Below are 16,045 nucleotides of genomic sequence, written 5' to 3'. Positions count from 1 at the left end.
TATTATATCAATTACTGGTCCCTGCACAACATTAGACATCTCTCCCCTATAGCTTTTTAATTTCAGGTGTTGCTACGAATCCATAATTAATCTATTAGTGTTTTTGACAGATATACATACTTTATCGCAAAATTGTAGCACATGGAAAATTGTGAGAGTCTGCAAATATTTATTAAGTCTCTAATGGCATGCTGGAGTGGTTTCCCATCATATACAAGCTTTGCCACATCATCCTCTGGCTACAATAATGGTGGCTAGTCAACGGTACAATAACAATCCCACGTGATGAGAGTGAGGCTATTGGTTGATGGCATATATTAAGCGCTATACATTAATCCAGTGATTTTCTCAATGTGTTTTCATCTTGTTCATTGGATGAGAATAAAGTGATATGTAATGGACAAGATTAAAAAGCATTAAGCCAATCATTAGCTTAGTGCATGGTGCTTAATATTTACCATTGGCTGATGGAATAATTTTCAATACATTCTTCTAGGAAAAAATAAGAGAGAATATTGTTATTGTTGTCACGGGTCCACGAGTATAGAAATTTTCATTTGACACACCATGTCACCTTGTCTGCCCACGAAATTCGTTCACTCCACATGATCCAAACCAAAACCAAATGCTATATATATTTGAGTAGTGTTTAAGTATGATTTTTTGGAAAGCTTTCCGGTTTATTTTTCGATCTGATTTGTTTAGAATCTGGCAAGGATTCATTAAAATCACAAGTTTGACAGGTGAACTCTTCACAATCGAAGTGCTCCAGAGTTTTTGAGGGCGCTGAATCCATATATGCACTCAAAAAACCAGTTTAAACAACACAAATTAAGATTTGACCACAAATTTCTTTTCTGGATTATGGCTAGAAATCCACCAGAAATTCTAAAAAGTTGCACTTAAAAACTATTCCATATATATTTGTTTCTAAAGGCCCTCCACTATTGTGATGCCTTGCACCAATTTGTGAGTTTGTAGCATCTCAGTGATGTTGTGATCAATATTAATCTGTAATGACAGGCATTGTGAACCTTGTTGGTGTAGACAGCTTTTCTAAAAATTATATATATATATATATATATATATATATATATATATAAAACAGATTTTGTTAACTTATTGTGTTTGATTTTTTTATATGATATTTAAATTTTAGATTTGATGAAAAATAAATACGACATAAATTGGTTTAGCTTTATAGGTAGAATAGTGTGCATTTTTTTATGCTTAGCCTTGAAGGATTGTTAGGTCGATGAAAATAGGGTTATTGCACACTATAATAAATAAAAAAAAATTATTAAATATTAACGTTCTGTTTATATGTTATAAAGATAATAAAATATTATTGTTGTGTTGTATAGATTATAAAGAGAAATTTATTGGTGAATAATTGTGGTTGTTCACTTATGTGTGAAGAATTGTGGTCGTTCTGTATATGCTCTGTAAATATTATTTTTTTGGAAATTATTGGAAGACTTCATGTTATTTGTATATTTTTTTTTATCATTAAGTGTGTAATTTAGACGTTTCTTTAGTGTGATAATATGTTTATAAAGATTTTTGTGTTTTTGTTAAATTTGTTTTATATTTATATTGGAATAAAAAAATTGTTATAGAAAGATTATTTAAGGGATTAGTTTTTTTTTTTTTTTTTGACCTATTACACAATGAAGTAAAAAAAATAGTTAATATATTTGGATGATACTCTATATGTTAATAAAGGACCATATAGCTATGTTGCAACTTATGTTTGATTACCATATAGCCATGTTGCAACTTATATTTGATCATTGTATACGATTAAGGATCTTGCTAAACTTGAAGAAGTGTGATGATATGTTTGAAAGGATTTTGTGCATTTTTGTTAAATTTGTTTTATATTTTATATTGTGATAAAAAATTCTCTAAAAAGATTATTTAAGTGATTAGTTGTTTTTGATGTGTTACAAAATGAAGTATAACAAAAAAATAGTTGGTGCATTTGTTCGATAGTCTACAGACTAATAAATAACATTATATCCATGTTACAACTTATGTTTGTTTACCATATAGACAATTAGGAATCTTGTTAAACTTGAAGAAGTGTGATTTGTGCACTCAATGCTTACACGCTCAAACTAGGTTGTGAAACTTTCAAATATAAGAATATTGGTAACTATGATCCAGATCTTTGGGGGAGGCCCCCAGAATATAAAAGATTTAAATGGATGTTGTGAGGCAGGCCCCCAAGATCTGAAGAATTGCAATTCTAGAAAGAAAATGACAGAACAAACAGTAAATAAAACCACAAAGATTTTTTTATTAAAACCTATAATAACTATAAAGGCTACATTGTGGTGGACCATCTATTCTTTTACAAAATACGATTTGTTACTTACAGTGTTTTTCAGCGACAATACCACGGGTCAATTCCATGGGTGAATGAATACCATGGGTGGATGTCACAATACCACAGTCAATTCCATGGGTGAATGAATACCATGGGAGGATGTGACAATACCATGGGTGGATGTGACAATACCATGGGCAAATACCATGGGTGAATGAATACCATGGGTGGATGTCATTTACAATACCATGGGTAAATTCCATGGGTGGATGAATACCATGGGTTGATTCCATTTTCTATTCGGATCATTCCTCCTTCCTTAAAAAGTAATGGTACCCATCGCGTGAAGTTCCCTTCTGCGAAGCCTTTATTGAATATGAAGGGCCACTGAAGAGAAGGGTTTTATGTGGTTTACCCATAACCATGATGAACGAAGATCCGAGGATAGAGATACCCTGTAATGCTTGTGACCAACTATGATACTAATAGTGTGCGGCCTAGCAAATGGACTTCGATGAAGTGCGGCTTTGTGGATGACCCATAACCATGATGAACGAAGATCCAAGGATAGAGATACCCCATAATGCTTGTGACCAACTGGAATACTGACAGTGTGGAACCTAACAAATGGACTTCGATGAAGTGTGGGTTTGTAGATGACCCATAACCATGACAAATGAAGATCCGAGGATAGAGATACCTTGTAATACTTATGACCAATGGTGATGTTAACAGTGTGCGGCCTAGCAAATGGACTTCAATGACAAGGATTTTGTGCGGTTGACCCATAACCGTGATGTTCATGGAAAATTTTAGGGGCGAATGTTCGCCCTTTGGCGAATTTAAGGGGTTTTAAATTTTTAGTGGGCGAATATTTTGTATCATAGTACATTTTTACAAATCACCTCAAATAGCCCACCTTATTTTAAGGGACAGGGTAAAAAAGGTAAATTTAGCCCTTGAAATTAGGAGTTACAACCTTCCATTCGCCCTAATTTTCAAGAATAGGTTTTATTTAAGTGAATCCTATGGGCCAAATACCATATTTATAAAAGAGGTATGCTAAATTAATACAAATATAAATAAATGAGAGGTATGGTAAATAAATAAAACAATTTTTATATTTACTCCATAAGTCACCTTATATACATGCAAGGGTGTAAACAAATAAAAATATAAGTAAAGTGGAGGTATGGTAAATAAATAAAACGTCTTTTTATACTTACTCAAAAGGTATGGTAAATAAATAAAAATATAAATAAACTAGACGTATGTTAAATAAATAAAACCTCTTTTTATATTTAGTCCATAACCCTCGTTCTATTTATGAAGGCTCAAAAAAGAGGTTTTATTTAAGTGAATCCTATGGGCCAAATACCATATTTGTAAAAGAGGTATGGTAAACAAATAAGACATTTTTTTATATTAACTCCATAAGTCACCTTATATTTAAGGACACTCAAAAAATGTGTTATATTTAGGTGAAACCTATGTGCAAAATACTATGGGACAAATACCATGGGCTAGATTATTATTAATACCATGCAAAAGAACATTATTAACCCTAATATTAGTATTAATAAAAATAAAAATGGCACATGTTATTGACCCATGGTATTCACCAAAATGGCACATGGTATTGACCCATGGTATTCACCTGGAATTTAGCCTAAATGGGGGAATTAAACTAGCATAGATCCATCTTTACTCTAGATCTACTAACCCCCGAGAGGTATCAAATATCGTGATATGAAAACTAGCATAGAGTGGAAAAATATTTGATCCCTCTCAAGGCTTGGTGGATCAAGAGTAAAAATGGATGTTGTAATTTAATGTATGTTAAACATTTTAACTTGGTTAAAATAAAGAATAAAATAAAAATCAACTATTAATTTTATTAATTTTTATAAATTACTAATAGTAATTTTTAAGCTTCAGGTTTGTGATAACCCATGGTATTGACCCATGGTAATACCATGGTATTCATGTGAGCATAGACTATTTAAAGGGGAAATTCTATCATCTTAGATCCATCTTAATTCTGGGTCTACCAAGTGCTCAGAGGGATAAATAGATTTCATCCCCCTAAGAGTGGTAGATGTGGAGTTAAGATGGATATAGGTTGGTTTTTACGATAATGAAGATATTAAATAGACTTAGGAAATTATATTGTAAAAACATCTTAAGGTGAATGGTTAAAGCATAGACATTGGACAAGTATATTTGTATACTTCTGTTTTAAACTGAAACAAATCCAGGGCTAAAAGGAATGGATTGATTGCACTAGTCATCCTTCTATAACTTTCCAACATAGGCTGGAGTAAACAGATTGTAATTTGGGTAATTTTTCTAACTACAAACAGGAACATACTTGTGTATTGGCAGGGTAGTTACGAGGTCCCTAGAAGTGATGAATTTGAATTTTTCTTGGCTTTATATATAGTATTAGGTTTTTTCTCATGCTTTCTGTGAATGACACGGGTGAATTTTATCCTACACCCACTAGATTATCGATATGTAATTTCGGTAATTTTGATTTCAAAGATATTTTAAAGAAATGCAATGATTTCATTTGTGTATTCAATAAACACAATATTCTAATGGAATTATGCATTTTTGGTTTACCTATACAAATTCCATGGAGAATTATTAGTGGTGTGACATCAATTGTCCTCAAGCAAAGGCTTTAGTTTTACTCTTTTCTCGAATCAAATACTTTCTTCCAACATTTTTGAGTTCCATGAAAAATTTGAAATCCTAACAATATTCAATTATGGGTTCAAGAGAGACATAGTATTCAATTATGGGTTAAAGATATCCACACTGAATGATCTATCGGCCTTATCTTCACTTAGTTTAAGACTATTCACTTGGAGAGGCTGTATGTGCCCCCACTTCAAGAGCATAGTAAAGTCATGTAGAACTTAGAGAAGCTATCTTTAAGATTTTAGTGAAGATTGGAAAAATGTCTGGGTTCAATAACGCCCAGTCGAGCATTAAGCTTCCAATAATGCTAGATTTTAACCTGGAGCACTTTTTTGATTTGGAGGAGATGCCCCCTCGTATTTGTGACACATCTTCAGTTGTGAATTGGACTATTACTAGTTGTCATTTCCTTCGAAAGTTACCTGATGACTTGGGGAACCTCAACTCTTTAAGAATGTTAAGGAAGGAAAGAAAGTACATTATGCTAAGTTCTCTTATGCTTTTCAAGTTTTTCTTGGACATCTACAACGTTTTAGGTAGGAAAGTACATTCTGTTAATGAAAATTTGTCTCGATAGAAAGGCCCAATTTCAAATTCTAATGCTTTCAAAAAACATTGTATAACTGTAATGTTTCTAAAAGGAAAGCATATTTTTTCAATTTAAGTATCATGATCCCATATTCCAACTTATTTTTCAGTAACCCATTAGGCTTTGTAGCTTTGAATAAATCCATGTCTTTTGATAAGATCCTCTTCCAAATTAGAACGTAGTTTCCTTTTGGCAATAACCACATACAATGTCTTGATTTTGTTATTGAGAAAATAGAGGTTGTGAAACAAGCCTGTGCCATACAAGGACTTGATTCATTGATTATGTATCAATTATGGCTCTTGATGTAAAAATGTATTGATTTTGTTTCTTGAAAATAGAGGTTATGCTTTACTATTTCATAGAATTTGTTACAATATTTCCATAAATATTGATTTGTAATCTCAGTCACTGAGGGATGACAGTAATGACAAAGGTAATATTCCATGGTTTTAAGTTCCCCTCTTACTAAATATTTAAATATATCACCACAATTTAACTGTTAGTTAGAGGAATTGTATTTGATTTGTAAACAATTCATTGCTTGATTTATAGATTTTGAATTTTTTCCCTTTTTTATTTTTTTCTCAGATTTGGTATGAGATATCTTCCAAGATTTGGGTTCCCTAGTTTCCCCACCATAGCTACGAGGTTTAGATGCTATCATTAAATATTCTCGGAACGTTACAACTTTTCCAGTAAGTGTGCTTTGAAACATTGTTGTTGCTTTTCCATGGTGTTACTGCAACTAGTGCCATTATTTAGATTAAGTGCCAAAATATAGGTGGTCTTGTAATGGTGAAGTGATTGTTTTCTAGCTACTAAGGCCATATACATTTTTATCTCTTATGTTGTCATGAGATATTCAAATTCAAAATAAGAATTGAGGTCTCATTTCCACTGTAGATTGCAGTCAGTTTCTTGAACATAATATATAGCAGATTATCTTTTACTAATCAAGAGTGGATGTGATCCCTCGCAAGAAAGGAAATTAAAAGTAACTTTGATTTCACATTGATTTGTCAAAACATCCACATAGGAAAGGAGATTCAAAGTGACACTAATTTCACACTGATTTGTCAAAATGGAGGCAAGAGAAAAGGAAACTTTGTATTCAACAATGCTCTTAATTTCATATGTACATGCACAGACATATTAGTATAAAATATTGAAGGGTTGCCTAAGTAATATTTTCCATTCCACTATGTTCTTTACAGCTTGTAAATAAATAACTCAGAACAATTCATTACACTACTTGTTATTCTTTATTAATCAATGGTTAAGATTTTGATATTGAACTGGCTAAGATTTTTCTTCCTTTTGTGAAATTGTGTGTTCTATAATGCTTCTTTTCCATTCACTATGTATAGCATATAAAGTGTGTCTAATGGAGTAGGAAGATTGGAAAGTCTTGTGATCCTTGAACTATGTTACAAGGCAGAAACCTAATAGGGCAGGGTAGGTGCATCCCCACAAAGGGGTCACAAATACCAAAGTTGGTACTGGCTAGTGCCTTGAGCTAGAAAATTTCCTTTACCCTTATATTAATAGTGAATTTGGAGAGGATTCTAACATTATCTTTATAAGATTTATATCAGTTAAGATTGATGAATAAAATTCATGAGACATGAGCTAGGATGTCCTTGCAAGGTGGCTGTTGATTATTGGAAGCTATGATGGCCATTATGTCAGGCCAGGTGGTTGCACTCCCTTGATCGTGAGCACGATTGTGATCAAGATGGAAGACTTCATAGTCTAGATTGATTGTTTAGCAGTGATAGTTAGTGGGCTCATTCACAAAAGCTTCTATTTCACTAATCCTTTTTATAGAGTTGTCAGATTCAATTTCCAAAGGTTTCAATTACACTATAGAGTTGAGTTCTAAGAGAGTTGTGATTCACAGTGTTAAGTATAGCAGCTATGACACTTGAATGAAGACAAGCATAGTAGAGGTATCAGATTCTGTTATAAGCTTACCTGCATATTATAAGGGACTTGGTTGGCTTTTTTATAATTTTATAAACAAGTTCCATGTCGTGGAAATGTGAAAAAAAAACAGTGATATTGCCACCATGTGGATCTTGTCATATATGGTTTTATACCTTTTCAAAAAATTCTCTATGAGTTCATAATGCTAAGATTCACTAGGACTTTACAAAGTTTTATTATTTAGTGAAAGACTCACCAAGATCTTAAAAGATTTTATAATTGAGTAAAATATTCACCATGCCTGGTGAGAGATTTGCCAAAAAATTATATATACATATTATATTATTGATAAAATCGCCTTCCATTTTTCCTATATACCATGGAGATTCGCCCATTTATTATACATATAAATTTAGGGGGGGTTCTTAAAATTTTCCCTGGTGACGTTGGTTGTTGATAAAGTAACTGGTGCCTACATAGCCTGGGGTGGGAGGACACGTCTCCAAATAACCCAAGCCGAATGCTACTATGCTGAAACTGATGAATGTGAAGCAGGAGCCTACTAAAGTGGGGTGGGAGGGCACGTCTCCAAAGGGAACTTGCTTCGAATGCTGCTCCAGAATTAAAATGGACATAACTCAATCAATGTAATTGAGAATATTTATTAAAACCTATTTTTGGAAGCAGAAGGACCATTTTGCATCTTCTCATGTGTTGGAAATCCTTATCTGGACAATCTAGAATCTCATATTCACGTTGCAACTTTTCCGACGTCACAAAATTTTAGAAAAAATAACTGAATTTAAATCAGCGATATCTCCCACATCCGAACTGCAATTCGACCCATCTTTCTTTCAAATGGAATTTTTTTTCGAGAGGTGCTCAGATATGCAATCACTTTTCTAAAATTCTGCACCAAAATTGCAAAAAAAAAAGATAGGAGAGCGTCATCCACGAATTATCGTCAAAAATATTTCTGCAACATAGCTGATTTTAAATCAGCGATATCTCCCTCATCCAGACTCCGATTCGGCCAATTTTTTTTTTTGAATTTGAGTTACTTTTTCGCAAGAAATCCAGATCTCTTATTTTTTTTTGTAAATTTTGCACCAAAAGTTTTAGATCTAATCTGCAAAATCGTCGCCCAAAAACATTCCTACAAAAAAAATGAAAAAAGAAAAATTCTTCCCGCTTGGCCGAAGAAAATGCTCTATGGAGGATGTAGCAAATGCCTGAAGTTTGTTGAAAATTGCTGCAAAATTTGAAATTGAAATATGAATCAAACCTTCATTCCCATGGAATCATAACCTACTCTGATACCACTGATCCAGATCTTGGGGGGAGGCCCCCAAGATCTGAAGAATTGCAATGTTAGAAAGAAAATGACAAAACACACAGTAAATAAAACTACAAAGAAACTTTTTATTAAAACCAATAATAACTATAAAGGCTACATTGTGGCGGACCATCTGTCCTTTTACAAAATGCGACTTGTTACTTAAGTCTTTTTCAATTACAGTACCACGGGACAATTCCATGGGTGAATGAATACCATGGGTGGACGTCACTTACAATACCATGGGTGGATGAATACCATGGGTTGATGCCATTTTCTATTCAAATCAAACTAGATCGTGAAACCTTCAACCATAAAAATATTTAAAATAATAATAAAATATAATATTAATTTAATAATTTGTTATTAAAAATATTAATGTGAAAAACTTTAATTAATTAAAGGTCAATTACATCGTAGCTATAAAAAACACCATGGTTAAACATTCAACTTATAATTATTTCAAATTTTTAATTAAAAATTAATTATTTAGCTCAAACATTTTAATTAACTAACTATTAGTTATAAACTAGAACATTTTATGGATTTTACAAGTATGTTGTATATATGACATAAATAATAAAATAACTAATATTATTGGAATTTTATCTAAGGTATATATTAATGAAAAAGGATGCCACATAAAGTTCATAAGAGGAAAAATAAAAAATAATATTTAAAAATATTTTCAATATTACTTATTAAAATGCATTTACTAACCTAATATGTTGTTAAAATATATTATTATTTATTTAAAAATATGTTTTGGAAACACATGTAGGACTATTTGTAAATCTATTTCAAACATCAAAATTCCAAAGCGTATAGAGATTCATAAGTTTCAGGTGGGCGATTCATATATGGTCAACAATTTAATAAAAACAAGTCTTTAATACAAAATAGGGTTTTTTGGAGGTGTCTTTAGTGCGACTTGGTTTATTTGGAGTTGCTTTTAGTGCAACTTTTTGGACTTTTCCGCGCTGGAATCCGGCGGAAATATTTGAGGTGAAATCTTGATTTGTGTTATTTAAATTGGCTTTCTTTACTGTTTATATGGATTCAATATCCTCAAAAACCCCTAGGGATTTCAATTGTGCAAGTGTTACCCATCAAGCTTGTGATTTCAATAAATTATTGTTGGATTTTAGAGAAATTAGACCAAAAAAAACCCACCATCCTCAAAAACCCCTAGGGCTTTCAATTGTGCAAGTGTTACCCATCAAGCTTGTGATTTCAATAAATTATTGTTGGATTTTAGAGAAATTAGACTGAGAAAACCCCACCAAAAAAACTTCCAAAATGTCACTAAAGACAACTCAGCTTTTTTAGCTAGTCACATGCAATAATGCTTTCCTTCAACTATCACAATATTTAATTAATTTTTTTAGTATAGGATACTCATTTCTACAAAACACAACAAGAGTGCATATCCATTCTCAACAAAAAGACTTGAACTATCTAATCTTTATTACCACTTAAAATAAATTAAAAAAGACGATGCAATAATCTTACACTAGTACAACTACATTAAAAATATTAACGTGGTTGATATAGCTAAAGGCTTCATAAATATAACCAAAAAAACTATTACAACACGAAGAATGCCTTACTAATGCACACATTTACCTCATTAACCATGTATAAAAAGGTTATGGGTCAACTTTAACTTGAGATAAAAAAGGAATTACACATCTTATTGTAAAATGGACCATTTTGCTAAATAAAATTTCCTTATATATAAATGAATGTTATAAATAATAATGAGAAACTAATCAGGAAGGAACTTATTAGAATTGGAAATTTATCAAATCCTTAGGAAATTGGTGGGTGGGGAACCACCTATCATGAATCTAATTTTTTAAATTTATTAAAAGTAATAGACCGTTTTGCTAAATAAAACTTGCATTATATTAGTTGGAAAAAAATTATTATTTATTTTTAATTAATTGATAAATAATATATTTGATATTATTGAAAGCTATAAACATTTTTCTAATATATTTTTTAATAAATATCTAATTGTAGATGGTATTTTTGGATTCTCTTTGGGAAAATAAAATAAAATTGTATATGGTGTTGTTTATAAGCTTGACAGCTATAATCTAAATTTCCAAAAATTTCTCCCAATTTTTCTCAAAATCTTACTAAAATTTTCATTGTTTTCGAGGCAATATTGTAACCTCCTTAACCACGGTCTTATATTTTTCATGAAAATATGATTAAATATTTATATAAAATATTTATATTTTTCATATGATATTAAAAATTTTCTTCCGTGTTTGAAAAAACATAATTTAATTGGGCATGGAAATAAAAATATGATTTAAAAAAATATATATATAATATTTATATTTTCATACTTAATATATGATATTAAACATTTTCTTTAGTGTTTGAAAAAAATAATTTAACTAATATTTCATTTTGGCATGGAGTATGCCTTAAAAATGCATATGCTTGGTTAAGCGCTTGTCATCTTAGGACGTAAGGAAAAGGTTAACGACCCAAGACCCAAAGGCATCTTCCAGGAGTGAAAGTCTACTCCCTTACAGACCACCAACCGGTCACAATCTACTCCCTTACGGACCACCAACAGGTCACTACTACTACTTGGCTAAGAGCTTGTCTTCCTAGGACATAAGGAAATAGGTTAACGATCCAAAACCCAAAGGCATCTTGCAGGAGCGAATGTCTACTCACCACCAACAAGTCACCGCTGCTACTTGGCTAAGAGCTTGTCTCCCTTGCAGACCATCAACAAGTCAATGATGCTACTTGGCTAAGAGATTGTCTCCCTTACGAACCACCAATTCTTCCTAGGACTTAAGGAAATAGGTTAAAGACCCAAAACCCAAAGGCATCTTGCAGGAGTGAAAGTCCACCCAAGGCCCAAAGGCATCTTGTAAGAGTGAATAGGTTAAAGACCCAAAACCCAAAGGCATCTTGCAGGAGTGAAAGTCCACCCAAGGCCCAAAGGCATCTTGTAAGAGTGAAAGTCGACCCAAGACCCAAAGGCATTTCCGAGGAGTGAAAGTCTACTCCCTTACAAACCACCAACAAATCACTGCTGCTATTTGACTAAGAGTATGCTCCATTACGGACCATCAGTTAATCCAATAACGTAATTTTCTTTAAATAACCATGATAAGTTAATAATAGCTAAAAATAACGATCCTCGTTACTAATTTCACAACTGAATTATAATAAATTTTTCCACAGTACATAACAAAAATCCTATCACATTAAATTAAAAATAATGACGAGTGACGTACACCAGACTGCCGCTGATTACAAGAAAATAAGCAAAAACATTTTAAAAACAAGACACGACTCCATATCGGATAAGAGACGATGGAAAACCACAAATTTACAGGAAATACCCATAACCAGTTTCAGTTCTTCTGATGGGAAGCTGTAAATTGAGTAAACCCAACCATGAAATTCAGGAGAAACTTTCCAGGCTAAAGCCCCCTATTGTAAAATCATAGGCCGAGATCGGTTGTCGGAATCAGATCAACAATCTTGATCGAGTCTTTGATTGGATAATCGAGTGTCTGCGTCTTTTTGTATCTGCTCACGCTCTTTCTGACTACAATGATCTTCTTGATTCCAGTTTTTCATGTTTCTGGAGAAGAACTCCTTGTTCTCTTTCTCCAATTCATTCCACACTGCAAATTTCGAATCAAACAAATTACAGTAAACAACTGACAAACATGGATAGAATGGGGAATTTCAACTGGTGTGAACTTTGAAGCAGCAGAGTGTAAGTGTGTGCAGGCCTTATAATTAAACACCTGTGATGGTTATTGCTGGTAGGATATTGGCGTGCTTTGAAAGCGCCTCCACGCATTGTCTCTGATCCATGTTGAACAAAAGACATTTTTCAATCAAGTGTTGCACCTGCATCATCAGCACCCTCCGGCCGTTTCAATTTAACAATAACCCATATAAATATTCAACAATACATTTCAAAATCTAGAAACCACAAATTGGGGATTGACAATTGCTTAATATGATTTGTTGCAACGTAGCTCACCAGAAGAATATACGAAGATGAAGATGATCCGTGGGGTTGTAAAGGACGAGCTGGTTCCTCTGGAAAAGCAGGCATTTTAATTTCCCTGGACAACTCAAACAATGGCTTCTTGATGCTTGTTTCCTTCAATGACAAGTAATTGAGAGACAGAGAGGAACGAAATCTGGATACAGAGAAAGTGAAATCCCTAGGAAAATGAGATGACTGCAAATGGAAATTGAAATAAAATGGTTAGATGACGGATGGTGGCGCGCTCTACAATAGCAGAGTCACGTGGTAAGTGAAAAGCTATTGGTTCTTGTGATATAAAAAGGTTATATCAGGGCAGCTGGGCGGCTCTATGATAGCAGACCCACGTGGTGAGTGAAATGCTATTGGCTCCCGTGATATAGGATAGATTCTTTAACCACATTCACCTTATCTTCTCCGCTAAGAAAGGAAAGAATGGTGTGTGTAACATGGTCACGGGCCATGAGAGTGAAGATGTCCATTTGGACACGCAATGTCACGTTCTTTACCCACGGATTCCATTTGGTCCAAACGAAACGAAATCCTATATTTTGTGTAACTACTGCAATTGAAGGTACGAGTGTGACAGCCAAGAATACGACAGCGAAGAATACAACGACGAGCGCATTTGATGAAGAGTTGATCCGAATGGATCTTTCGACAATCGAAATAGTTGTATTTTGTATTTTAAAAGTTTTTTGTGTTTCAGAATCTTTCTGGCATTTTGGTTTTACAAATCTGGCTGGAAATCTACTTATTGAATTGGAGCGAGGTTCTCTTTACCTGCTCTTCCACACCGACCAACTGGGCCCAACTGCACAGGCATGGCCCGACGAATCTAATTCCCGACCTCCCATTGTGGCCCCACCCTATTTGGCGTCTTTGCACCTCGATTAAAATGAACACTGCACATACTCCTTGGATTCAACCATTTTCTTCATTTGGCGAATTGGTAAGGGAATATCTGCTTGGTCTCTATATTGATCAGCCTCTGGGTGAAGAATTACGAAGGCCAACTCAGGCTTAACAAAGCATTCACCAAGGTATTTCACTCATCGCTCTATCAAAGCATTCTCTGAAAAGTTCCATTTTGTTCAAACTATATTCCTCTGTTGTAAGAGCCGCGGGGTGGCTTTTCTTTCTATCGTATGGAACCGATAACTCTACATTCAATGCAACCCCAATGTGAAAAGACTAGAATGCACCCGCTAACTTCTTCACTGGGGCATAACGGTATGTTTGCCCAGTACTGCTCCTTATCTTTCATAGAAGTCAGTTGTTCAATCGAAAGACAATTCTATGACATTTATCAGATACCCTGATCTTTAATGTCACAACTGACCAATAATAATTTCAGGAAGATCGAAAAAACTAACATACCTCCTACAAGAAATCTGCAACTAAATCCCATGGACTCACTACATTGAAACCAAAATCTAAACGTGACTTTACCAAGCAATGTAAAATGTAGAAAGTGTGCACTGAACCTCACCTCGCCGCATTGGACCTGTGGTTGAACCTGGCAACATTGAATCTATTCCTCCAACCTCTCCGCTTTGGTTGAACCTGGCCACATTGAAACAGAGGGATGAAGGCTTCATAGAGAAAATGCAATGGAGGGATGATGTGAAACGCATTTCATATCGAACTTGCACGCCATTTCACCTCCCAAGTAACAGGTGGCCAACCAGGTGGCCAACCCTTCGACCTCCACCGCCATGTTGCCACCCCTTTTTGCACTCCCTTTTATTGCAACAGTTGATTAAATTATTAGATGAAGAATATTCGGAGAATAATCGATCTTACTACAGATAAACCATCATAAATCTATATTAAATACGAATCTAATATGAAATCCAATTTTTTTATCTATAATTTTTTTTATGGGTAGATATTATTTAAATATTTTGTATAGTTATTTTTTAAGGTTATTTATTTATTTATTATTATTTTTTTTTATTTTGGTTGACATGAGTAAAATTTCAACTGTAATGACCAAAGAACACCTTTGCACATCATACTGTGCCATAGAATGAGTCCCTTGGCAAAATAAAAAAAATGAAATTCTTGTAATTGACATCCACCCTAGGTTAAAATATATACGCCTATTGGTGAGTGAACTGATTTTGGTTAACATACTACCTTAATTCATTATTTAAATAGAGCAGGTCATGTCTTGGGAATTAAACAAATTAATAATATATGTCTTGGTAATTAAACAAATTTAAAATATCCTCAATAGAGAAAATTTCTTAATCTTTGAAACCTAGAATAATAAATCTAAAGAGTTTAAAAGAGGAATGGAAAGCTCGGCTAACTAATGAAAATATAATAGAGAAGGCTTTCCATATGTCTATGTTGGAAACCTAATCCTCTAAGGGTTGGTGTGGAAGTTGAACAACCAAAGGGAGTCCAAGGGACCACTTGGAATATGAAACAAGGGTCACTCCTATGTATTATAAATATGTATTATTGTGAATAAGAAAAGAAATTCAATGTTTATCTTTCATATTACTTCCGCCATGTATGTGTTTAACATGGTATCAGAGTTGGTACATTCATAACTTGCTCAATCTTGTGTGAGCCACTTGTTGTTGTGGCCTGTGTAAATTTGTGCTTCTTTGTCTCAATGAAGTTTGTAGGTTTGTGTCTTTTTGAGCATTTGTCAAGACAAACCTGCCATTCCTTTGTCGCCTGCACACCTATGTTAAGAATGTAGAGAAAATATCACTAACTCTAGTGCGCGCTGTCGATCTGTGTACTGGTCCGACCACAGTAGGCGTTACTCTGCCAACCCTAACTTTGGCTCAAAGCAATTTATTGCATTCTCAACCTACCTTAAATAAAAAAGCCATTTTAGTGTGCCCTCGACATAAAAAAAAAAAAAAAAAACGCTCCTTCTTGCTCAAACCTACCATCTTTGCCCTAGCAAGAGCACATCTCTTACTTGTCATCGAATTGTTAGAATTAATGGAGAATAGGTGCTTCTTGTTACGTAGTTGTGATTCTTTTTTTCTTAGTTATTCTGTTCCTATTATTTAGAGATATGATTAATGTGAAGCTTGTGTGGCGTTTTGCTTGTAGGAGCTCCTGGTAATCCGCACCTGT

The 16,045-nt window shown here is 33.6% G+C and overlaps 1 protein-coding gene across 1 annotated transcript; it reads right to left on the bottom strand.

Moving 5' to 3' along the window:
• Positions 1-12,115: 12,115 nt before the first annotated feature.
• LOC149185680 (uncharacterized) lies at positions 12,116-13,208 on the bottom strand. The gene is made up of 3 exons (XM_089412463.1): positions 12,929-13,208; positions 12,687-12,792; positions 12,116-12,560 (listed from the first exon to the last, which is right to left on the bottom strand). The coding sequence occupies exons 1-3, from the start codon at positions 13,001-13,003 to the stop codon at positions 12,406-12,408; spliced, it is 336 nt and encodes a 111-aa protein (XP_089268589.1). The 5' UTR covers positions 13,004-13,208; the 3' UTR covers positions 12,116-12,405.
• Between the last annotated feature and the right edge of the window lie 2,837 nt (positions 13,209-16,045).

Source organism: Pinus tabuliformis, chromosome 3_1 (assembly GCF_031772625.1).
Source record: "Pinus tabuliformis cultivar Carrire ecotype Pingquan chromosome 3_1, CPIR1, whole genome shotgun sequence".
Lineage (NCBI taxonomy): Eukaryota > Viridiplantae > Streptophyta > Pinopsida > Pinales > Pinaceae > Pinus > Pinus tabuliformis.
This window is presented reverse-complemented; position numbering and strand designations above follow the sequence as displayed.